Below are 27,253 nucleotides of genomic sequence, written 5' to 3'. Positions count from 1 at the left end.
ATAAAAAGGAGAAATAGCAAAGTCAAAGTGGTTAGTTTTCTGAGAACCGTGACGCACCTCTCAAGGGTGCGTCGTAATGTGTCCCTTTTCGATGATTTAACCGCTTTCCTCGCCCTTTTTATGAACTGTTAAACTAACCTAATTTGAATGTTCTATCACGCCTAACAAATATAATATTTTTGGGAAATCGGATTATCATGCTAGGTCCCTTAATGTTATTTAAATCAGATAATCACGATCGAATTAGTATTATATGTTGCATATTGCTAAAATCAACTCAGATTAGTTTAATAGTTAACGCATGTCCCTTCAATTATTTATGCTGCGCTAGTAAGGATATCCTGCCTCTGGAGTTATCGACGAGCGAATTACTCCTCTCGGTAGTTACAGTCCCCCGAACCCTCAATCTCTACCTTGCGGGTGTATATTGAGAGATCCCTACACCAGGGATCACAAGGGAACCTACGGCCGTCGTGTTCAAACATAATTGCACTCCCTTTATGTCACGATAACCGGGTTTTGTCAGTTTTTCTCATTGTCGTTAAAAACTGAATGGCGACTCCTATATTACTAGTCAATTGGGTGTATACTCACAGGAAATCCAATTACACTTGATTGAATAAAAAGAATCGTCACATCCACGAGGGACAAGGTCACGCATTAGCCTCGTGCTTTTTTCGACCCCCTCACAGGCCTAAAATGATGTTTTACGAGTTTTGCCAAGTTAACCTTATCGTCTACAACAAGTTCAGCAAACATGTTATCATCTAGCCCTAGGAAAGCCCTTATGGTTGTTTTACCCTCTTCAATAGTGCCAGGGGTAACAGGAGTAGCATTAGTAGGATAACCAAGGATCGCAGCAAATTCATCACACAAAGGACATATTTCATTGCCCCGAAAGGAAAAAACATGATGATCGGAGTCCCAAAAGTTTAGGGCAACATGCAGAAAATTATAATCAATATTAATTTGTTGTAAGCCTAAAAGTGCCTCTAAGTGGTATTCTTTTAACAAAGCTTTTTCTGTGGGAGTAAGGGCTCGTAGCCAACGCCTAACAGTCCGTTGGAGTGAGAAAGTAGGGGTCGACATGTCAAAAGCAGTAAATAATTAGAGCACAGCAAAAAGAGAGAAAGAGTTTGAGAGTGGTGGAAAATAAGGACGTATCTAGCCCCTATATATAGCTGAACGCACCCAATAACATCCTGATCCCATTCGGAAACGTGTTTAGAAATCCGAAAAATCAAATATTACCAGGAAAGAACTTTCAGAGCCCACCTCTGGGCGCCGAAATTTTTAACGCCTGAGCTTGGGCGCTGAAAATGCAGCCCAAGGCCCAGATTTCACAAAACACGGAATAGGAAAGGACTTAAGACCGTGTTGCTAAAACACGAGGCCCTATTACAAGTAAGATCAAGCCCAAAGCACCTTTAGCTCCCAAATAAGCAAAAAATAATAATAACATTAAAACTTGGTCGAAACTTAGACTCGTCTCAGAAAACGCTCATGTACACTTTTCAAAAAAAAAAAAAAGCAAGTTAAATATCATGGTCATTCTTCGAAACACCAAAAATATGTGTCGTCAAGTCATTGGTTTTCCAAATAGAAAATGTCTGTCTGTCAAAGGGATAATCCGGGCCAAGCCAAAACCGGATATCGCCTGAAAACTAAAGTCGCACTCCACGGCTTCACTAAAATAGCACACTACTATAGGAGGTCGCTCGCACATACGAGCGTGACCCAAACATGATTACAAGACGCAAAAAACAACCGACGAGCCCCAACGCTTGGGGGCTCGCAAAAATGGACTCCAACAAGGAGCGCGCAATCAAAATCACATTCCCAGACTGCACCACGCGCCATATCATGTTTGGATGTCTCAAAAAATATATTGTTAAACAAAAATATACACAGTGTGGACCCACTTACAAGACACATCTAATCAGGAAATATTACGACCCACCAACAGGTTGTAATCACCAAAATCTCTTCTACATAGACAAAATAAGAAATTCAAAATGGGCCCGCCCACCCTCATCGAGCGGGGTCTGCGTCATTAGCCGCGCAGGTCCTCAGTTTTCGAAAAATAAAGTCTTCAAATTTAAAATAGGCTCGCCATCTTCAGCCGGCGGGATCTACGGCGCAAACCACGTAGGTCCTTATTTTCAAAAAAAAAAACAAAAACAAAATAAAATTTCAAAACAGATTCGTCCACTTCTATCGGACGGGGCGTCCACTCTCAGCGGACAGGTTCGCCATCTTCAGCCGGCGGGGTCTACGTCACAAACCGAGTAGGTCCTTATTTTAAAAAAACATCAAAACAGATTTGTCCACTTCTATCGGACGGGGGGCCCACCCTCAGCGGACAGGCTCGCCCACCTTCAGCGGGCGGGGTCTGCGTCACTAACAGCGCAGGTCCTTAGTCGCTGCAGCGATAACTTTTATCGGTTTTCCCTTTTTTCCGAAAATTAAAGGATTGGTTTTCCCTTTTTCCAAAAATTAAAGGATTGGTTTTTCGTTTTTCCAAAAAAGAACGATGTGCTGGATTTTCCTTCGTTTTACGTCCTATAAAAACAAGGGGGTTTTCTCGTTTAGCTAGCCCTGAAAATGAGAATCTTTAAAAACGTTTTACCTCGTGATTGGGCTTGGCCAGGCCCAATTACACTTTACAGCTTTAGTTTCGAAAACATTTGTAGCTACTCCCAATGACAAAGTGAGGGAGTTTCTACGCACCTTTAGATCCTTCCAATGACAAAGTGAGGAAGTTTCTATACTATCAGTTGACAAATCCCAATGACACGTGAGGGATATGTCGACACTTCAAGTGATGACCCTTAAGTCAAATGTTATCACTCGGGGGCTCGTGAGACCCTCGTAAAACAGGTCACATACACCATGGCTTGTGTGACGCACTTCGTCTAATACTTTGACCATCGTCTTCCTCCAAGACTCAGTCAAAGTGGGGGCTAACTGTAGACACCTACTTTTGTCCCCGTTCCCGCAAGGGAAAGGTTCGATGATGAAAGCATAAAAACTCCACTTGACAACGCATCTCCTATAAAATAAACGAATCTCGATTCCCCATTTCATTTCACCCGAAACCTGCTATTTATGGAAACCTGCTAAAAATAGTAACTGCCGTAAAAGGTAGCTTCTAAAAGTGGCAAATCATAAAAGATAGAAACCTGTCAGAATTAGGTGTTGCATTCCAACATAAATCCTAAATGAGATAGAAAACTGCGAGAATCCTATTCCTAATAGGATTCGGAAATAAGAGTTATGTATTAATTAAAATCCTAACGAGCCTAGAGTTCGTAACGGGCCCAGACGCATTCCGTCACAAAATTGATACGCGCTAAAAGACTCGAATTAATCTCAAACTCTACGGATTTTAGGAATCCGAATCTGACTAAACAAAACTGCCCAGACCCTATTTTCAACGCCTGGCTCTGGGCGCCGAAATCTTCGGCGCCCAGGCCTGGGCGCTGAAAATACCTGGGTACGTCTCTTTTCCTAATTCTTTGTGGATTAGAAATCTGCAATTCTATCTTTCCACGAACTCTTCCCTATAAATAGGCCCCTAGTTTCGACGTGAAAACACACAACAACACATAATATATTCTGAGTATTGACTCTAAACCCCTTAGCCTAAGCCTCTCGCTGCGAAACTGTTCACGCGTTCTGTCGCAATCGATCCATAAATCGAACAGAACGTATCCTGTCCCATAATTGAGATTCGTTAAATAAAAAGGAGAAATAGCAAAGTCAAAGTGGTTAGTTTTCTGAGAACCGTGACGCACCTCTCAAGGGTGCGTCGTAATGTGTCCCTTTTCGATGATTTAACTGCTTTTCTCGCCCTTTTTATGAACTGTTAAACTAACCTAATATGATTGTTCTATCACGCCTAACAAATATAATATTTTTGGGAAATCGGATTATCATGCTAGGTCCCTTAATGCTACTTAAATCAGATAATCACGATCAAATTAGTATTATATGTTGCATATTGCTAAAATCAATTCAGATTAGTTTAATAGTTAGCGCATGTCCCTTCAATTATTTATGCTGAGCTAGTAAGGATATCCTGCCTCTGGAGTTATCGACGAGCGAATTACTCCTCTCGGTAGTTACAGTCCCCCGAACCCTCAATCTCTACCTTGCGGGTGTATATTGAGAGATCCCCACACCAGGGATCACAAGGGAACCTACGGCCGTCGTGGTCAAACATAATTGCACTCCCTTTATGTCACGATAACCGGGTTTTGTCAGTTTTTCTCATTTTCGTTAAAAACTGAATGGCGACTCCTATATTACTAGTCAATTGAGTGTATACTCACAGGAAATCCAATTACACTTGATTGAATAAAAAGAATCGTCACACCCACGAGGGACAGGTCACGCATTAGCCTTCGCGCTTTTTCGACCCCTCACAGGGGAGGTGGGGGAGTATGCATTTTTTGGCTATTACTCAGAATCGAACCTTGACCTAGATGACAGTGTAAAGCACTTTATGAAGGCAAGTGGAGTAACCAAGTTGACAATGAGGCAACCATTGGCATTTAACCATAACATGTACTTATGTGTAACTCAGTTACTCGATAAACCATTAATATGTAATGCAATAGTTCAATATTTTTACTTAGTCAGAGCAACTTAATACTGATAAGTAAAGTTTACACTGATTTGTTACTAACTTACTACAAAAAATTACACATTAGAAGTTAATTAATTAGCGGAATAGTTAATAATAGTAATACTTCAAAATACGAAAAAAAAATCACTTAAATTAATTTTTGTACAAAAATATTAGTTAAAATAGTTGAAGAGGTGGTTGAAAATTTCATCGTGTGGTTGATCTGGTGGATGTCCTGAATAGTGATCTACGGTTGATTTGATCACCCTGATCACCTTTGAAATCTTTCATGCAAGCAACTTTATTTTGTAATTATTAACCAAGTAGTTAAATTTCATTTGTAATGTGTTAATTTTTTTAAATTGTTTTTAAAAAAAATTATAGTAACAAACATGCAACTGTTTAACTAAAGTAATAGTTAGTAACACATTACGTCCATATTTTTTGTTTAACTTAAAAAATTAATCATTAGTAAAATCGAATAGGATTGAATTAGCCATGGAAGATTGAATTATACATAGTTGCACAATACGAAAATAAAAATAACATATTATAACTTTGACATAATTATACATCGATCTGTACCATTAAAGTAGAGTGGTGAAGAATGTAGGGGCTCTAAAACCCCAATCCTCACCTCTCATGCTTCGTTATTTAAGGAAACTTAGGAAATCAAAAAATTAACAAATCATCATCACCCCCACACACAATTAACGGAGAGACTAAATTCGAAATAACAATAATAAAGGGTAATTGATGGACATGAAAGAATAAGAAAATAATTTAGAACAATTATTCACTTTCAAATTTCATGGCAAATCTATGGTACACAATGAAAACGTTACATATTGAACATATTTTAGCCATGGAATATTTAATTATACATAGTTGCACAATACGAAAATAAAAATAAAATATTATAACTTTGACATAATTATACATTGAAAATCAAATTACACAAAATTACTTCTAAGCCCACATGCACAATTGTACATATTTTCAACAGCTCTGCATTTTCCACTAGCCGCTACATTTTAATTTCTCTACTATTGTAATATGCATGTCTATATTCTACCAAATTTCATGCCATTCTAATTAAATTAAACCGACAAACTCCAACAAAAAGGGAAAAAAAATTAACAAATAAGAATATGAAGAAAAAATATATTAACCGATGATTAGATCAATTAAAAGTAAATTCACAACTAAAGAAAAACAGAATAAGAGGAACTAGATCTGAGAAGTTGTTAAATCTAGAGAAAGGGGGTTCTCGAGAGCAAAGCACCTTTTCAACGATTGAAGCAGAATTGAAACATACCCTTAGAGGTTTTTTTAAGGAGAATACTCTTAGGCCCTGTTTAGTTCACCTTATTTCTCCTGATCTGATCTGATCTGATCTGAACTTATTTTTTCTGATCTGATCTGATCTGAAATTATTTTTTCTGATCTGATCTGGTCTGGTCTGATCTGATCTGATTCTTCAGAATTAAGTTTAAACAAAAATCTACATTTATTAATATTAAACGACTTAAGTGTAAAATAAATGTTACACAAATTTATAATATTGTTATTATTTACTTGACTTTGCTCATAATTTAACTATTCCTTATATTAGATAGACCTATACATGATCTAGGTAGATCGGTTATGATCTAGACATATAAGTTCTGATCTGGATATGATATGTACATATCGGTTCTGATCTAGACATGATTTGTACAGATCAGTTATGATCTGGACATGATCAGTTCTAATTTGGACATGATCTGTACAGATTAGTTATGATATGGACATGATATGTACAGTTCAGTTATGATCAAGACATGATCTGGACAGATCAGTTCTGGTCTATACATGATCTGTACAGATCAGTTCTGATTGATTTGTACAGATCAGTTCTGATCTATACATGATCTGTACAGTTCAGTTCTGATCTAGACTTGATCTGAACATGATATGTACAGAACAGTTCTGATATGTACATATCATGTTCAGATCAAGTCTAGATTAGAACTGAACTGTACAGATCAATTCTGATTTAGACATGATCTGGACATGATCTGTGTAGATCAGTTCTGATTTGGACATGATCTGTACAGATCAGTTATGATCTGGTCATGATCTGTACAAACTAGTTCTGATCTGGACATGATCTTTGCAGATCAATTCTGATCTGATTCTGATCTGGACATGATCTTTGCAGATCAATTCTGATCTGGACATGATCTATACAAATCAGTTTTGATCTGAACATATTGGTTCTGTAAGGATCGGTTCTGATGTAGACAAGATCTTTGCAGATTTGAACATGATTTGGATATTATCTGATCCTATCAGTTCTAGTCTGGATATATAATGGTTCTTATCTATAAAAATCAGTTCTGATATGAACATGACCTGATCATATCGTTTCTGATGTGGACTTAATGGTTTTAATTTGGACATGATCAATTTGAATGTGTTGTTAATGTTTTTTTATGCCTTAAATAATAGATTGTAATGGCATCGACAATAACATAATTTTTTATAAATGCAATAATAGTAATAAAATATTAAATATAATAACAATGATATAAACATATACCAATAATAATAATAATAATAATAATAATAATAATAATAATAATAATAATAATAATAATAATAATAATAATAATAATGATATCTTTTGGCCTACTCCTGATCCGAGGAGCTACGATTCCACTCTTTTCCCTCCTAGTATTTCCCGCCCCAGGGATGGAGTCAAGCTTCTGGGTGGGCCAGTTAGCTTGAAAGCTGACTTTTGTAGCCGTTTGATAGAGGACAGGGTCGCTAAGACTGTGGGTTTGATGGAGGCCGTGGCTGAGCTTAATGATCCTCAATCGGAGCTCCTTCTTCTGCGGTGTTGTGTGGGAGTTAGTCGTCTGTACTTCTCTTTACGGACTTGTCCGCCGCATATGCTCGGGTCTGCTCCTATTTCCTTTGATCTCGCCTTACGGAGGGTTCTTCAGGATATTATTGTAGATGGTGGTGCGGGCTTTGGAGATTGGCAGTGGCGGTGTGCCACTCTACCTTTTCGGTTGGGTGGTTTTGGGGTCTACACCGCGCAGGATTCTTCTGTTAGGTTATGATACATATGACAATTCATAAATCATGCGGAAAAACCATAAACCCAGGAAAACATATTATTTACACATAATCATTTAGCATAGATTAGATGCATACTCTTTGTTGCGTGCCTTCCCTAGCTGCGCCCGAACCGAACAAGAACAAGTCTTTAGGACTCCAAGTGTCGTCCCTCCGTAGATAGTCCACAGCACGTCCGGATCCGCCTTAAGATTGACCAACTAGAATCGCCCTTAAGGTACTATTATTTTCGGCACTTTATAGGCAAATGTGTGACTGAATTTTTCTCTCAAAAACTCACTTTGAATACTTTGAAACTTGTGTTATAAATTGTGAGCCCTAGCCTCATATTTATAGCGGTATGGAAAGGGAATCGAAATCCTATTCAGATACAAATTAATTAAACCTAGAATCCTACAAGAACTCTAATTTAATTAATTTATCAAATAGAATTAGGAATTTAATCATTAACCGAACTCTGCATGTTTTAGGAAACGTGCACGAACACAAACACTTGCACACACACGCACGGCAGCCACGATGGGCCCCATGCGTGCGCGCGAGCAGCAGCCCACTCAGCGCCCGCGCGCGCTGCGCGCTGCGCGTGCTGTGCGCGCTGCGTGCTGTGCGCGCTGTGCGCGCTGCGCGCTGCGCGCAGCCTGCTGGGCCTGGCCTTGCGCTGGGCCTGGCGTGGCTGTTTGTGCGGCGCGCTTGGCTTGCTGGGCGATGGCCTGGCTTCGTGCTGGGCCTCGTCCGGCAGGCCTCGTCCGATGCTTATTCGTACGATGCGCTTCCGATTAAATTTTCCGATTCCGGAATTCATTTCCGATACGAACAATATTTAATATTTCCGATTCCGGAATTAATTTCCGTTTCGAACAAATATTTAATATTTCCGTTTCCGGAATTATTTTCCGATTCCGGTAATATTTCCGATTCTGACAATATTTCCGTTTCCGGCAATATTTCCGATTCTGGCAATATTTCCATTTCCGATAATATTTTCCGACATGTACCATGTTTCCGTTTCCGGCAACATCTACGACTTGGATAATATTTATATTTCCGATACGATCCATATTTCCGTTTCCGGCAATATCATCGTTGCCGGAGTATTCATTCCTTGCCTGTGACGATCTTAGCTCCCACTGAAACCAAGATCCGTCGGTTCCGAATATTCATAGATGGAGTATTTAATGCTATTAAATACTTGATCCGTTTACGTACTATTTGTGTGACCCTACGAGTTCAGTCAAGAGTAAGCTGTGGATTAATATCATTAATTCCACTTGAACTAAAGCGGCCTCTAGCTAGGCATTCAGCTCACTTGATCTCACTGAATTATTAACTTGTTAATTAATACTGAACCGCATTTATTAGACTTAACATAGAATGCATACTTGGACCAAGGGCATTATTTCCTTCAGTCTCCCACTTGTCCTTAGGGACAAGTGTGCATTTCCTAATTCCTTTGTCGCTCGATGCTTGCTCTTGAACATAAGGTAAGAGTTGTCATCTTTATTATGTCCAGAGGTGTTCCTCGGTTTCAGAGTTCAACTGATCAAATAAACAGATAATCATAGCCTATGATTCATCCGAGCACGGCCATGCATTTCACAGTTTCTAGCTCTCCGAGTGGCCTTGTACAACTTTTAAGCATCTCATCCCGATTTATGGGAGGACAATCCCAATCTTGCGATCTTGAGATTAGACTTCGTTTGATAGGTGATTACCTGAGCGTTGCCTTTATAGCCTCCTTTTACGGTGCGACGGTTGGTCAACGTCAAAGCAACCAGTTCTCAAACAAGTAATCTCAAATCACTCAGGTATTGAGGATTTAGTGTCTAATAATTTAATGAAATTTACTTATGACAGACTTTCATCTCTTACAGTAAAGTTTCATAGGTCTCGTCCGATTCTAGTCTTCCCAAAGTAAGTATCTATGCAAATGATTATGACATTGCCATGTCCACATAGTTCAAGAAACAGAACTACTAGTCATCTTGCATTCTAATCGTCTAACGTTTTCTATGCGTCCAATTTTATAGAAAACTCCGATTAGGGACCATTTTCAACCTTTGACATTCAAGTTCACTTGATAGACATTTCTTAGTCACAGGACTGGTCCTGACAGTCTATCTTGAATATATCGTCAAATTGAAGGGACTCATCATTTAATAAACCACAAATTAAATGGAAAAATGAATTCTTTTCATTTATTGTGAATGATTAACCAATAATGTTTTACAAAGATTTAAACTCTAAAACTTTAAAACATTAAACAGAGACATCAAAGCCATTCTCCAATATGCTTGATTCCCATAGCTGCAGTGTGCGAGTTGTGCTTCGCCTGCGGCAGAGGTTTAGTTAATGGATCTGATATGTTGTCATCAGTTCCAATTTTGCTTATCTCGACTTCTTTTCTTTCAACGAACTCTCGTAGAAGGTGAAATCTACGAAGTACATGCTTGACTCTCTGGTGGTGTCTAGGCTCTTTTGCCTGTGCAATAGCTCCGTTATTATCACAATACAGGGCTATTGGTCCTTTAATGGAGGGGACTACACCAAGTTCACCTATGAACTTCCTTAGCCATATAGCTTCCTTTGCTGCTTCATGTGCAGCAATGTACTCCGCTTCAGTTGTAGAATCCGCAATGGTGCTTTGCTTAGCACTTTTCCAGCTTACTGCTCCTCCGTTGAGGCAGAAGACAAACCCAGACTGTGATCTGAAATCATCTTTGTCGGTTTGGAAACTTGCGTCCGTATAGCCTTTAACAATTAATTCATCATCTCCACCATAGACCAGGAAGTCATCTTTGCGCCTTTTCAGGTACTTCAGAATATTCTTGGCAGCAGTCCAATGCGCCTCTCCTGGGTCTGACTGGTATCTGCTCGTAGCACTGAGTGCGTACGCAACATCCGGGCGTGTACATATCATAGCATACATTATTGAACCAATCAATGATGCATATGGAATCCCATTCATTCGTCTACGCTGATCAAGTGTTTTTGGGCACTGAGTCTTGCTTAGAGTCATTCCATGAGACATGGGTAGGTAGCCTCGCTTGGAGTCCGCCATCTTGAACCTATCAAGCACCTTATTGATATAAGTGCTTTGACTAAGTCCAATCATCTTTTTAGATCTATCCCTGTAAATCTTGATGCCCAATATGTACTGTGCTTCTCCTAGATCCTTCATCGAAAAACATTTCCCAAGCCAAATCTTGACAGAGTTCAACATAGGAATGTCATTTCCGATAAGCAATATGTCGTCGACATATAATACTAGGAAAGCAATTTTGCTCCCACTGACCTTCTTGTATACACAAGATTCGTCCGCGTTCTTGATGAAACCAAAGTCACTGACTGCTTCATCAAAACGTATATTCCAGCTCCTGGATGCCTGCTTCAATCCGTAGATTGACTTCTTTAGCTTGCATACCTTTTTAGCATTCTTTGGATCCTCAAAACCTTCAGGCTGTGTCATAAACACAGTTTCTGTTAAAACGCCGTTTAAGAAAGCAGTTTTGACATCCATCTGCCATATTTCGTAATCGTAATATGCAGCGATTTCTAACATTATTCGAATAGACTTTAGCATTGCAACTGGTGAAAAGGTTTCATCGTAATCCACACCGTGGACTTGCCTGTAACCTTTTGCAACCAATCTAGCTTTGAAAACTTCAAGTTTCCCATCCTTGTCCTTTTTCAGTTTGAAAACCCATTTGCTTCCAATGGCTTGGTAGCCATCTGGCAAATCGACCAAATCCCATACTTGGTTTTCAGACATGGAGTCTAATTCAGATTGCATGGCTTCTTGCCATTGCTTGGAGCTAGGGCTCGTCATAGCTTGCTTGTAAGTCGCAGGTTCATCACTTTCAAGTAATAGAACGTCATAGCTCTCGTTCGTCAAAATACCTAAGTACCTTTCCGGTTGAGATCTATATCTTTGCGATCTACGCGGGGTAACATTTCTAGATTGACCATGATTCTCACCAGATTCTTCTAAAGATCTCTGAGTTTCATCCTGAATGTCATCTTGAGCATTCTCTAGAGTTTGTTGTTCGACTCGAATTTCTTCGAGGTCTACTTTTCTCCCACTTGTCATTTTGGAAATGTGATCCTTCTCCAAAAAGACACCATCTCGAGCAACAAACACTTTGTTCTCAGATGTATTGTAGAAGTAATACCCCTTTGTTTCCTTTGGATAGCCCACAAGGATACATTTGTCAGATTTTGGATGAAGTTTGTCTGAAATTAATCGTTTGACGTATACTTCACATCCCCAAATCTTAAGAAAAGACACATTTGGAGGCTTTCCAAACCATAATTCGTATGGAGTCTTTTCGACAGCTTTAGACGGAGCTCTATTTATAGTGAGTGCAGCTGTATTTAGTGCATGTCCCCAAAATTCTAATGGAAGTTCGGCCTGACCCATCATTGACCTGACCATGTCTAGCAAGGTTCTGTTCCTCCGTTCTGACACACCGTTCCATTGTGGTGTTCCAGGAGGAGTCAATTCTGATAGAATTCCACATTCTTTCAGATGGTCATCAAATTCATAGCTCAGATATTCACCGCCTCTATCAGACCGCAGTGCCTTAATCTTCTTGCCTAATTGATTCTCTACTTCACTCTGAAATTCCTTGAATTTGTCAAAGGATTCAGACTTATGCTTCATTAGGTAGACATAACCATACCTACTGAAGTCATCAGTGAAAGTGATAAAGTAGCTGAAACCACCTCTAGCATTTGTACTCATTGGTCCACATACATCTGTATGGATTAAACCCAATAGTTCATTTGCTCTTTCTCCAACTTTAGAGAAAGGTTGCTTTGTCATTTTGCCAAGTAAACATGATTCGCATTTACCATAATCCTCTAAGTCAAATGGTTCTAGAATTCCTTCCCTTTGAAGTCTTTCTAAGCGTTTCAAGTTTATATGGCCTAATCGACAATGCCACAGATAGGTGAGATCTGAATCATCCTTTTTGGCCTTTTTGGTATTTATGTTATATACTTGTTTGTCGTGATCTAATAAATAAAGTCCATTGACTAATCTAGCAGATCCATAAAACATCTCTTTAAAATAAAACGAACAACTATTGTCTTTTATTAAAAAGGAAAATCACTTAGCATCTAAGCAAGAAACTGAAATGATGTTTTTAGTAAGACTTGGAACATGGAAACATTCTTCCAGTTCCAAAACTAGCCCGGAGGGCAACGACAAATAGTAAGTTCCTACAGCTAATGCAGCAATCCGTGCTCCATTTCCCACTCGTAGGTCGACTTCACCCTTGCTTAACTTTCTACTTCTTCTTAGTCCCTGTGGATTGGAACATAAGTGTGAGCCACAACCTGTATCTAATACCCAAGAAGTTGAATTAGCAAGTATACAGTCTATAACGAAAATACCTGAAGATGGAACGACTGTTCCGTTCTTCTGATCTTCCTTTAGCTTTGGACATTCTCTTTTGTAATGGCCTATTCCATCACAATAAAGACAGCTTGATGTGGACTTGTCCTGCTTTGATTTAGCATTGCCCTTGGACTTTCCACTTTTCTTGAATGGTCTCTTTCTAGCCTTGAGTAAATCTTTGGCTTCACAGTCCAGTACTATTTCAGCCTTTCTGACAAGGTGAATAAATTCTGCAACTGTTTCTTCTCTTGGTTCACTTAGGTATAGTTGCTTGAAGCGACCAAACCCACTGTGTAGTGAATTGAGCAAGACAGAGACTGCCATCCTTTCGCTTATTGGTGTTCCTAGTAGACTTAGGCGATCAAAATATGAACACATAAGATCCACATGGAACCTCAGTGGGACGCCTACCCTCTGTTTAGTGCGAAGGAGCTGAACATGTGTTTCTTGGACCTCCATCCTATAACACCTGTTGGGAGAACTAACCTTTAGACCAGACATTGATTCAATCAACTCATGGACGTTCAGGTCCCTGTCCTCCGTACTTCCACGACAGATATCCCTCAGATTCTTGATGAGCGTAAAAGGTTCATAGGCTACAAACCTTTTAGCCCAATCATCAGGGATATTGTTCAGCATGAGACTCATAACCTTTTTGAGATCCGCATCCCAGGCGTAAAATCTCTCAGGGGTCATGTCTCTGGCATAGTAGCTTGGCATGGGATGTGACAGTACATACTCAAGTCCATTGAGTTTGACTATTTCAACTAGCTTAGCTTCCCATTCAAGAAAATTTGTCAGGTTCAGCTTGACCATAAGCTCAGAACCCATGATGATGTTTTGATTGTTGTTTGCCATATTAAAACTACAATTGAAAAGAATAAACAAATAAATAACCATTCACAGTTTCTCTTAATAAACTTAAATTCTAGCATACATGCATAATTCAATGTTTATTAAGCATTTTATTCAAATTATGTGTTCCGGCAGGTGTGAATAAAATGATTCCAAGATCCTAAAATCATTGAAGAACTAAGCACAGTTTGTCGACTTAATCCTAGAACATCTTAGGTAAGCAAAAGCCTTTTGCTAATAGTCTAGAAACTATTCTTGGTTGATAGGTACGTCTAAGAACTTATTAGGTAAACCTATCGAATTTGCCACGACATAAAAGGACTCCTTACTTATATCGTTGAGTTTCACCAAAACTAACATGTACTCACAATTATTTGTGTACCTTGCCCCTTTAGGACCAATAAGTAACACCTCGCTGAGCGAAAACTATTACTAGATTGATGTAAAGGATATCCAAGCAAGTGTATATTTTGGCATGGCACCTTTTAACTCAATTTTTTAAGTTTGGAACTTAAGGCTCTTACTATGTTGGTTAGATTTTAAGTGAACTAAAATCCTTAATCATGCAACATAATCAAGCTTTTGATCTCATGCATTTTAAGACATATTTAAAACAATAAATAACTTAAAACATGCATAAGATATTTGTGATCTAGTATGGCCCGACTTCATCTTGAAGCTTTGACTTCAAAGTCCGTCTTGAAAATCTCCGTGGGAGGCACCATTTTCTTCAAATAGGATAAGCTATAACTAATTACAACTATTTGATGGTTCGCAGACCATATTTGAATTGAAAAATAACTTTGGTACTTTAGACCAATTACATTCAAATTAATGGTACGCAGACCATATTTTCTATCTTATTTGGCCATACTAGTCACTTCATAACCTGCAAAACAGTACATATACAATATATACCATTCACCCATTCATTATCATGAATGGCCCACATAGCTGGTTAGTAAAACACATTATGCATCACGTAAACATTTGCAGCAATTAATCAAGGGCACCAATAATGTACCAATTATTCAGTCCTTATTAATTCTAATCAAGTTGTTTTAACCTTAAGGATTTGTAGACCTAATCAAGAGTTTATGACTAAAAAGCGCTCCCACTTAAACCAATAAATTCATATGCTTTACCAATTTTTAAACATAAAAATGTATTTCTAGTCTAACCGGAAACATACAAATTTAATTAAAATTTAAAGCTCATATAAATTTATAATTGAATCCAAAAAGTTTAATTTAATTTCAGTCGCATTTAAATTAATTCATGATTTTAATTTTAGTAAAATAATTAGAATAAATAACATTTATTATAATTATAATATTCAAAATTAAAATCCAAGAAATTAATTTAAATTATTAATTTTAAAATTAATTAAAATTACGTGAACTGAAATTTTCAAATTAAACATTCAAAACGATCTAATCGTAACGCAAACACCCTACGCGTAGCACGCCCATGGGCCGCACGCACACAGCCATCGCTGGCCATGCGCGCGCAGCCCATGCGCTCGTCGCATAGCTGCTGCATCCCTATCGCAAGCCTCCGCACGCATTGGTGCTCGCTGCGCGCGCCAGCGCTCATCGCACGCGGGCTATCGCTCGCAGTGCGCGCGCGACATCGCTCGCTGGGCGCGCGACATCGCTCGCTGGGCGCGCGACATCGCTCGCTGGGCGCGCGACATCGCTCGCTGGGCGCGCGAGCCATCGCTCGCTGGGCGCGCGACATCGCTCGCTGGGCTGGCGAGCCATCGCTCGCTGGGCGCGCGACATCGCTCGCTGGGCGGGCGACATCGCTCGCTGTGCGCGCGAGCAATGCTAGGCGCAGCGCTCGTGGCACGCGAGCTTGCGCTCGCTGCGCGCGAGGCTGCGCGCTCTTGTGCGAGGCAGCGCGCGTTGTGGCGCAGCTCGCTTGCTGCCCACACGCGACTGCCTTGGCTCGCCCTTCGCCCATGCCCATTCGTCCATTGCTCGTGGCACACGACACAAGGCAGGGCTGCTGCCTTGTGCTCGTGCACTACGCCCTTGCTCATTGCATTCGTGCCGCACGGGCGACGAGCTCCCTTGCTCGTCGTCGCATGCCCGCATTATACAACACCCCTTAAGGGTAACACGAAGCGTCCATTGCTTCGTGCATGCAAGTTATATGAACGAATCGCATAAAAATTTAAAATTTATATTTAAAATTAATGACAAATTAATAAATAATATTAATTTCATAATTTTAGGGCGAAAAAATCGAAAATTTATTATCCAATTGATTTCCGATTGTTATGGATTCAAGTCTAGGTCATAAAAATTTAAAATTTATCATAAATTTACAATTTTTATGGTGGTTTTTAATCATAGGTTTCTAATTAAATTACAATTAATTATGAAAATCAAATTAATTCTAAATTATTCTAATTTTCAACAAATTAATCATAATTAATAATTAGATTGCATAATTAACAAGACTAGGCATTCAAACTTGTTAAACATATGCAGTAGGTCAATCAAAAATTCAAGATTTATCAACAAGAATCGCAAATATTTAATTTAACATCTTAAATTTACGAAATTTTGCATTCGAAAAACTAAAACCTTCGAAAAGTCATAGTTAGGCTTCGAATTTGAGAATTCTGGGTTCGGCAGAAAAATACTATTTTTGTCAAAATTTTAGAATGCCTTTTACATGCGGACTTGACACAAAAATCACTCAATTCGGATGAGTAACGAAGAAACTGCCGAAAAACTGCGTACGTATAATTAAATAAACGCAATTTGCAATTAATTAACAATTACGAAAATTAATCACCCCTTTTAATTCTTGCAAATTTGTAATATTTAACCATGTTCATGCAATTTAGATTATGAAAATAATAAGGGGCTCGTGATACCACTGTTAGGTTATGATACATATGACAATTCATAAATCATGCGGAAAAACCATAAACCCAGGAAAACATATTATTTACACATAATCATTTAGCATAGATTAGATGCATACTCTTTGTTGCGTGCCTTCCCTAGCTGCGCCCGAACCGAACAAGAACAAGTCTTTAGGACTCCAAGTGTCGTCCCTCCGTAGATAGTCCACAGCACGTCCGGATCCGCCTTAAGATTGACCAACTAGAATCGCCCTTAAGGTTCTAATATTTTCTGATCATATCGTTTCTGATGTGGACTTAATGGTTTTAATTTGGACATGATCAATTTGAATGTGTTGTTAATGTTTTTTTATGCCTTAAATAATAGATTGTAATGGCATCGACAATAACATAATTTTTTATAAATGCAATAATAGTAATAAAATATTAAATATAATAACAATGATATAAACATATACCAATAATAATAATAATAATAATAATAATAATAATAATAATAATAATAATAATAATAATAATAATAATAATAATGATATCTTTTGGCCTACTCCTGATCCGAGGAGCTACGATTCCACTCTTTTCCCTCCTAGTATTTCCCGCCCCAGGGATGGAGTCAAGCTTCTGGGTGGGCCAGTTAGCTTGAAAGCTGACTTTTGTAGCCGTTTGATAGAGGACAGGGTCGCTAAGACTGTGGGTTTGATGGAGGCCGTGGCTGAGCTTAATGATCCTCAATCGGAGCTCCTTCTTCTGCGGTGTTGTGTGGGAGTTAGTCGTCTGTACTTCTCTTTACGGACTTGTCCGCCGCATATGCTCGGGTCTGCTCCTATTTCCTTTGATCTCGCCTTACGGAGGGTTCTTCAGGATATTATTGTAGATGGTGGTGCGGGCTTTGGAGATTGGCAGTGGCGGTGTGCCACTCTACCTTTTCGGTTGGGTGGTTTTGGGGTCTACACCGCGCAGGATTCTTCTGTTAGGTTATGATACATATGACAATTCATAAATCATGCGGAAAAACCATAAACCCAGGAAAACATATTATTTACACATAATCATTTAGCATAGATTAGATGCATACTCTTTGTTGCGTGCCTTCCCTAGCTGCGCCCGAACCGAACAAGAACAAGTCTTTAGGACTCCAAGTGTCGTCCCTCCGTAGATAGTCCACAGCACGTCCGGATCCGCCTTAAGATTGACCAACTAGAATCGCCCTTAAGGTACTATTATTTTCGGCACTTTATAGGCAAATGTGTGACTGAATTTTTCTCTCAAAAACTCACTTTGAATACTTTGAAACTTGTGTTATAAATTGTGAGCCCTAGCCTCATATTTATAGCGGTATGGAAAGGGAATCGAAATCCTATTCAGATACAAATTAATTAAACCTAGAATCCTACAAGAACTCTAATTTAATTAATTTATCAAATAGAATTAGGAATTTAATCATTAACCGAACTCTGCATGTTTTAGGAAACGTGCACGAACACAAACACTTGCACACACACGCACGGCAGCCACGATGGGCCCCATGCGTGCGCGCGAGCAGCAGCCCACTCAGCGCCCGCGCGCGCTGCGCGCTGCGCGTGCTGTGCGCGCTGCGCGCTGTGCGCGCTGCGCGCTGCGCGCAGCCTGCTGGGCCTGGCCTTGCGCTGGGCCTGGCGTGGCTGTTTGTGCGGCGCGCTTGGCTTGCTGGGCGATGGCCTGGCTTCGTGCTGGGCCTCGTCCGGCAGGCCTCGTCCGATGCTTATTCGTACGATGCGCTTCCGATTAAATTTTCCGATTCCGGAATTCATTTCCGATACGAACAATATTTAATATTTCCGATTCCGGAATTAATTTCCGTTTCGAACAAATATTTAATATTTCCGTTTCCGGAATTATTTTCCGATTCCGGTAATATTTCCGATTCTGACAATATTTCCGTTTCCGGCAATATTTCCGATTCTGGCAATATTTCCATTTCCGATAATATTTTCCGACATGTACCATGTTTCCGTTTCCGGCAACATCTACGACTTGGATAATATTTATATTTCCGATACGATCCATATTTCCGTTTCCGGCAATATCATCGTTTCCGGAGTATTCATTCCTTGCCTGTGACGATCTTAGCTCCCACTGAAACCAAGATCCGTCGGTTCCGAATATTCATAGATGGAGTATTTAATGCTATTAAATACTTGATCCGTTTACGTACTATTTGTGTGACCCTACGGGTTCAGTCAAGAGTAAGCTGTGGATTAATATCATTAATTCCACTTGAACTAAAGCGGCCTCTAGCTAGGCATTCAGCTCACTTGATCTCACTGAATTATTAACTTGTTAATTAATACTGAACCGCATTTATTAGACTTAACATAGAATGCATACTTGGACCAAGGGCATTATTTCCTTCATCTTCCGCATATGCTTTTGTTGCCTCGCGTCTCCAGTCTCTTGGTCTCCAGAACAGACTGCTTGGGCATGGTGACTCTGCTTTGGGCCTTGCTTGTGATTTAGCTTTAAATAGCTTTCGGAATTTGTGTCATTTCGATCCTCTCGATCTCTGCCGTGTGGTACCAGCCCCCCCGTTTATGAAAAAGTTGGCTACAGTGTACTTTGCTATGGTAGAGAAGAAGATGATGGGACAGCACAACCCGAGTTCCAGAGAAAAGGTTATACTCATTAGCAACCGAGCGGCACACTCCATAGACTTCTTGACTACCCTCCCAATTGAGGGGTTAGGGCAGACGATGCACCCAAGACAATTCAGGTGTGTTTTGTGTTATCGCCTTGCGATTCCTATGTTCCCTCCTGACTTTACTTGTCCTTGCTGCTCGTCGAAAGTCATAGATCGTTTCGGGGATCACGCAGTGCATTGTGGTAATGATGTTGGCCTGAAATTCCGCCATAACTTGGTTCGAGATGTGTTAGGGGATATCTGTTCACAGGCTGGGGTTGTGGTGCAGAAGGAGGTGCCTTTGGGATTTCTGTCTGAGGAAGGGAGAGACCTCCGTCCTGCAGACCTTCTTGTCTACTCTTGGGACAAAGGGAAAAATGTATGCTTAGATGTCACAGGTATCTCTCCATTCACCGGGCCAGGAGTTGATGCTTTTGCTCCTGGAGTTGCTGTCGCTAATGCTGTTGCCAGGAAGAAGAAGAAGTATGAAGCGAAGTGCATAGACAACGGATATGGTTTTATCGCTTTTGCTTTCTCCACCTTTGGAGAACTAGGGTGTGATGCCCTCGAGTTCATGGCTAGGGTCTCACGGGTTGCTCAGAGTAACACGGCTGCTGCTAACATTCGTTCTTTTCTTTTTCATCGTTTGTGTTTTGCTTTGAATAAGGGTGTTGGAGCCCAATTAGTGGCTAGGCTCCCATCCAACTTTGTGTAATCGCTTCTTTATAATAAATAATAATAATAATAATAATAATAATAATAATAATAATAATAATAATAATAATAATAATAATAATAATAATAATAATAATAATAATAATAATAATAATAATAATAATAATAATAATAATAATAATAATAATAATAATAATAATAATAATAATAATAATAATAATCTGGTCTGATCTGATCTGAACTTATTTTTCTTATCTGATCTGATCTGAACTTATTTTTTCTGATCTGAACTTATTTTGTCTGATTTGATCTGATCTGATCTGGTCTGGTCTGATCTGACCTGATTAGATCTGAAATAAGTAATAAGGTCCTGAAATAAGGTGAACTAAACAGGGCCTTAGTTTACTAAGTATAAAAATATATGCAATTACACAAGTCATGAAATCTATTAATTTTGTTGGCGTAAGGACGAGTAATTGTGTACAAATTGTTGAAGATTGAAAGAGAAATCTTAGAAAGAGGAGAACGAATGAAGTTTATGCTTAATAATTTGAGTTATATGTTCTTTGTCTAATCTTGGTATACCACTATACTACATATATTTTTTTAACACGTGAAAAGACGATTATATTAACAAAACATTAAGGTAGGTTCGGTACAATACCAGTTTCCCTTCTGGTGAAACAAATAACGATTAGATCATACCTCCCTTCTACAAAATATCTCAATAACCTAGATAAACCTTGAAGCCACAAAAAATTCTGGTTATCTATATAAGACAAAAGATGAAACACTTCTTTTGGCACTTGGGAGAATTAATTGTTGGTGATTTCTCCTTTTTCCATTTCAATTAATAATGGTAATCGGATTATCCATTGTTGAACCGCTAACACCAAAAGGATTAAAGTCCTTTTCCTTCGAAGAAGAGCCTCTATCTTCTTTTGCCACATTCAAGTCCTTTGAAACCTGAATTACCTCCTAACTATCGTACCAAAAATATATGAGCTGCATTTGAAACACTTTTTTATGGGCTAGAAAAGGTGGACAATATATATGTTCACACCTTTTTAGACTCTCATGAATCTATAACTTAATTTTGGATACTTTTTTAGTTTCTTATGAACAAAATGACACAGTTATTAAAATGACATAATTTTTAATTCTTGATTAAAACAACATAAAAGTAAGATGATGCAATTGATTAAGTCACAAAATAATTATTAACAAAATAAACCGAGTTATTAGAATGTGTTCCAATTTTTAATTCTCGATTAAAGCAACATAAAAATAAGATGATGCACTTGATTAAGTGACAAATTAATTAGTAACAAATTAAACAGAAAATCCGATTAAAAAAGTTATTACTAAGAGAAACAACATAATTGCGGTAAATTTGTATAAAACCGAGTAGTTATTATAAAACCGAACATGCATGTAAATTTGTAAATAAAAAACTTATTATTAAGAGAAACAACATAACTGCGGTTAAACTAAAAAATAAATTACTTAGAAAAGCACAAATTATAATAATTTAAAATAAGCATTATCACCATTTTCTTTATCACCCATATCCGTACAGTTACTAATATAGACTCGATAGCATTTATTATATCGCAATTTCGATGGTGCAGGCGTGTGCACCTAGATCTAGGTGCACCGGGATTAAAACGCAAACATTTTAAAACAAAACGCGTATTTTCATTAATTCTGCAGTTAAAAAGAACAAGTCTCACAATACAAAAGAACATCATGTGCTCTGTTCTTCCCTGTTTAGTTTTCGCGATTTTTTTTGTTGTTCGCTCCTTTTTGCGGGTATTTATATGTCTGGGCTTCATAATTTTGAATTCAAAAAGTGTGAATAGGAGAGAGAAAGCTTACATTTGTGCATAAATTTTTTTTAGAGAGAGAAACTGATGGAAAATTCTCAAATATTCCATGATTTCTCTGTTTCAACATCAATTTCGAATGATTCTTCTTCTTGTCATCTGAATTCTTCAGCTGAAAATCAGAGTTACGAAGGTATTCTTTCAATTTGTAATAACGAGTTGCATTTTTCTTTGATTTTATGATTTCGATTTCATAATAATCGTACTTTTTATATTTTTTGTGATTGTAATTAGTTTGATTAATTTAAGTTTGAATCTCATTCTTCGTTGATTTTGGTGATTGTTGATAATGAAGGTTACGAATTGGTTTTTTCGCTGATTTCGCATTTATTTCATTTATGTGGTGAAACTGATTCTGTAATAACTATTATATTTAAGGAATATACGTTGATTTTGTCTGTTTGCAGAAAAGAACATTGTATCATTTCAGAAGAACATTTTTCAGTATCAAATGAACATGTTTAGAATACGTATTGAGACGTTCCTTTTTATTATATTTAGCTTTTCAAATAAACACTGATTGTTCTTTATTGATTGTTCTTTTAACTCTTCATTGATTGTTCTTTAAGTCATAGTGTTCTTTTCGGTCACCTTTTGTGTTCGTTTACTCTATTTTTATTGTTCATTTTAATAGTTACTGTTCCTTTGATTCTTTATTGGTTTTTTTATTATATCTGCACGGATTGTTCTTTTATGTTTTTATGAGTTTACATTGTTCTTTTGATTGACAAAACTGATTGTTGATAATTATGCCGATATTGTTCTTTTAGGTTTTAATGTGTTCTTTTGATTGACAAAACTGATTGTTCTTTTAACTGTTTATTGATTGTTCTTTTAATGCGTAGTGTTCTTTCCAGTCTAGTTGGAGTGTGTAATTTACTCTTGATGCATTGTTCTTTTCTAATAGGTACTGTTGTTTTTTATTCTTTATTGGTTGTTCTTTTATATCTGCCCAAATTGTTCTTTTAAGTTTTAATGTGTTCTTTTGATTGACTAATTGATTGTTCTTTTAACTCTTCATTGATTGTTCTTTTCATGCCTAGTGTTCTTTTCAGTCTACATGGATTGTTCGTTTACTCTTGGTGCATTGTTCTTTTTAATGGCTACTGTTCTTTTAATTTCTTTTGTTCTTTTCTTTTTCTGATTTTTTTTATTTTATAAATTTCCAGATATATTAAATAATGCAGTTAATAATTCAGAACAAAATGATGCTAATGAGGATCCAGAATCCTATGTGGTTGTTGGCCAAGGTACATGAATTGTACTTTTACTTGTTTATCACAATGTTCGTTTACGTCTTGTGTTTGTTCCTTTATCATACTTATGATGTTCTTTGTGTTCTTTTTTATCGTCATGCAGATTTTGAAGAACCAGTTTCATTAGAGGGAAGTGTAGTTAAGGATGATGATGAGGCGTATGAGTTATACAACAGTCATGCATTTAGGAATGGTTTTGGTACTAGGAAGGGTAAAAAGGAGTATAGAAGTGGTACTAGAATAGTTCGACAACGGTTTTTTGTTTGTGCATACGAGGGGTTTAAAAATCCAGATGGTGTTGTGCCTAAATCCTTTAAAAAAATTGATAGGAGAACTGGATGCAAGGCTTCAGTTCAGTTTGATGTTGATAAGAAAACTGGAGTGTATGTTCTTTCTAAACATTCCCGTCTGCATAACCATTCAATGGTTCCTGCTAATAAGAGACACCTTATTAGGTCACATAGGCACATTTCAAAAGAACAATTGGCTTTTCTTACTACTTTTACTTGTAGTGGCACGAAGCTTGCTGATGTTCTTAGAGCTATGAGGAAAGAAGTTGGTGGTGAGGCGAATTTAGGCTTCACTGTTCCTGACGCGTATGATGCTGTTTTGGCAGAGAAGAAGAAAAAGTTGGATGGTTGTGATTCAAATCAGTTGATCAGATGGTTCACTATGAGGCAATCTAAAGAACATGATTTTTATTATGATTTTCAATTGAATGAAGAGAATCAGTTGATCAACTTTTTTTGGAGAGATGGAAGAATGCGGTCTGATTATGAAGCTTTTGGTGATTTATTGATTCATGATACAACTTATCGTACTAATAAATACGATATGATTTGTGGGCCTTTTGTTGGAATGAATCTTCACACTCAAAATATCATGTTTGGAGTGGGTTTTATATTGAATGAGAAGGCAGGTACTTTTGACTGGCTTTTTAATTCTTTTTTGACTTCAATGGGAGGGAAGCAACCTGTGACTATCATGACTGATCAATCTTCTGCCATGGACAAGGCTATAAGGTAAAGTTCTTTTAGGTTGTTTGTATGTTCGTTCATCAAACATTTTTGTTCTTTTGTATTTTTGTACTATTTTTTATGTTCTTTTTCTTTTGTCTTTCTGTTTAGTTTATATTTTTATCTATTTTTTTGGTTTATGTTTTTTTAGGGAAGTGTTTCCAAAATTGAGGCATCGGTTGTGTACATGGCACATTGGGGAAAATGCTGTTGTAAACATCAAAGGTGTTATGGCCAAAGAAGGTTTCAAACGTCGGTTTGATTATGTTTTGAAATATACTGACACAGTTGCTGAGTTCGAGCATTATTGGAATAGGTAAAAATTATTTTGCTAATAGACTAATTAGTATTTAAAATTTTGTTTTGTTTTTTTCATTCGACAACATGTTTTTTGTAATGTTAAGTAGTGTTCTTTTCATGGTTGATGAAACTTGTTCTTTTAATCTGGTATTTTAATGTTCTTTTCTTTGTTTAATAGAGTCCATACTTCTTGAACTGTGATTGTGTGTACTTTCTTTTCAAGTTTTATTGTACTGTATATTGTTCTTTTTTTGTCTTCATTTGTTCTTTGTTTTACTCAGGGTGTTCGTTTTGTGTCTCTGATTGTTCTTTTGTTCTCCTTGTTTGTTCTTTTGTAGTCTTTTGGCTGATTACAATTGCGCTAAACATTCATGGATAATAAGATTAAATAGTTTGAAGGAGAAATGGTGTCCTTCATATAACAAAGATTGGTTTTCTGGGGGTGTTTTGTCTTCTCAAAGGAGTGAGACTACAAATCATTCTATTTCTAGGAGGTTGCATAAAACGAATGGTTTATGTGATTTTTATAAGTGTTTTTTAGATGTAATTGATGAATGGAGAAGTAAGGAGAACAAGGGAGATTATAATTCTTCTACTGGAAATAGATATTACGCATGTGCGGATAACATGTTATGTTTGCATGCGCGGGATGTGTATACCATTGCAATATATTTGATATTTGAGCAACGATTCATCAAAGCAATTGGTTTGAGGTGTCAACGCATTTCCTATGAGTTTCCAGTTTCTAAGTACATTGTTGGGCATCCTACAAAGGATTTTATTAGACATGTTGTGATGTTTAATGAGCAAGAGATGGTTGTTGATTGTACTTGCAAGTCATATGGAGAGATAGGAGTTCTTTGTTCTCATATTCTTCGAGTTTTCATTGTCCATAATGTTGAAGAGATTCCCAAACAATACATTATGAAGAGATGGACCAAAAAGGCTATGAACACGATTGTTGAAGAAGGAGAAGATAGAGATAATGAAGTAAGTGTTGTTTCTGCTTCAGTTTGGAGGATGCAAAGCATAAGAAATTGCATTAAAGTTATAAATGAAGCTCAACATTGTCCGGCTGCAAGGAAGCTTATTGATTTGGGTGTGTTGGATATGTCATGCAAAGTAAAGGAGTATATTGGTGGTATTGAAGGGGATGGTAATGTATCAAACAAGTATGTGCGAGAAGAAACTCTACTTGATGTCGTTGAGCCTTCAAAAGACACAGTTTTGCCGGATGTTGTGGAACCGATTGCTGAAAAAGTCATTCCAACAATGATTCAAAATCCACCAAAGCGAAAGAGGAAGATTAAGAACGGGACTGAAAAGGCTAATGAGAGGAATGTGAGACCTAAAGGAATTGTTGAGAAGAAACGCAATAAACTGAAAGGTTGGAACAAGAGAAGAGAAAGACATGTTGATAATTTGAGGGAGGAAACTCAGTCTACTGATCAGGTAAACTGTTCTTTTTAAACATTTATTTGTTCTTTTATTACTTTGGAATGTTCTTTTTGTTTATCATTGTTCTTTTTTCCATTTTTATGTTCTATTTATCCTTTTTGTTTATGATCTTTTAGTTTACTTTATTATGTTCTGTTGGCAAATTGTTCTTTTTAATAATCTATTTGTTCTTTTATTCCTTTAGTTTGTTCCTTTTGTTTATCATTGTTCGTTTTTCTTTCTATATGTTCTTTTGTCTTTTTGTTTATGTTCTTTTGCTAAACAGTTCATTTTTTAAAAGAACATCTATTTGTTCTTTTAATGTTTATTATGTTCTTTTTTGAACTGTTCTTTTTTATTATCTATTTTGTTCTTTTTTCTTCTTTATCATGTTCTTTTTTTCCTTATTGTTTCTTTGTTCTTTTTCAGTGTATCATAAATTTACCTGTTGGTGGGGTTTTGGTTCATCCAACATCTTCAAATTCACAATTGGAAGCATATGTTCCAGATGATTATTTTGGAGTACACATACAACCTTTGTAGATTCATTTACGATTGGTAATATTTTGATTTTTAGTTTGTTGTGTTTTTAATAATTTGTTTTTGTATTCTCAATAATGTTCTTTTACTCTTTTGATGTATATTTTTACGGGCTACTGGATGTTTCGCTCAATCAATATTTTGAAATGAGAATTTTTAGTTGTATATATTCTTATTTTTGTTTTGATTTTTGTGCAATTAGGATTGCAAAATTATTGCATAAAGGAGTATATGCTTAAATGTGAAAAGAACTTACTAAAAGAGAATAAAAAGAATTTTGGAAAGGAAAGAACATATCCCATGATATAGAAGAACATGGTCTGGGATTGAAAAGAACTTGAACCTTTAATTGAAATACTTGTTTAAAATATCCAAACTACTTATCTGCAACTACTAGAACATCTAATTGTTTCCAAAAGAACACCACACATGTTTAAAAGAACAACCCATAACTCCAGCAATAACCACATCTACAAAATATACCATTGTTTTTTAAAGCATACTTCTAATAAAAGGTAACTATTATTCTGCCTTCATGAAAACAACCAACTATTCAACTTGATTAGCTCTCTTCAATACCAGATACGTTAGCTCATG

General features: G+C 37.4%; 2 protein-coding genes across 2 annotated transcripts; both read left to right on the top strand.

Moving 5' to 3' along the window:
* Nucleotides 1–21,838: 21,838 nt before the first annotated feature.
* On the top strand, nucleotides 21,839–24,734 carry LOC130466976 (protein FAR1-RELATED SEQUENCE 5-like). Its single transcript, XM_056835502.1, has 3 exons — nucleotides 21,839–22,240; nucleotides 23,277–23,357; nucleotides 23,467–24,734. The coding sequence occupies exons 1-3, from the start codon at nucleotides 22,135–22,137 to the stop codon at nucleotides 24,387–24,389; spliced, it is 1,110 nt and encodes a 369-aa protein (XP_056691480.1). The 5' UTR covers nucleotides 21,839–22,134; the 3' UTR covers nucleotides 24,390–24,734.
* On the top strand, nucleotides 24,610–25,935 carry LOC130467494 (protein FAR1-RELATED SEQUENCE 5-like). Its single transcript, XM_056836011.1, has 3 exons — nucleotides 24,610–24,695; nucleotides 25,018–25,851; nucleotides 25,905–25,935. The coding sequence occupies exons 1-3, from the start codon at nucleotides 24,610–24,612 to the stop codon at nucleotides 25,933–25,935; spliced, it is 951 nt and encodes a 316-aa protein (XP_056691989.1).
* The last annotated feature ends 1,318 nt before the right edge of the window (nucleotides 25,936–27,253 follow it).

The sequence above is a fragment of the Spinacia oleracea genome, chromosome 2 (assembly GCF_020520425.1).
Source record: "Spinacia oleracea cultivar Varoflay chromosome 2, BTI_SOV_V1, whole genome shotgun sequence".
Lineage (NCBI taxonomy): Eukaryota > Viridiplantae > Streptophyta > Magnoliopsida > Caryophyllales > Amaranthaceae > Spinacia > Spinacia oleracea.
The sequence above is the reverse complement of the archived record's forward strand: the minus strand, read 5'-3'. Positions and strand labels throughout refer to the sequence as shown.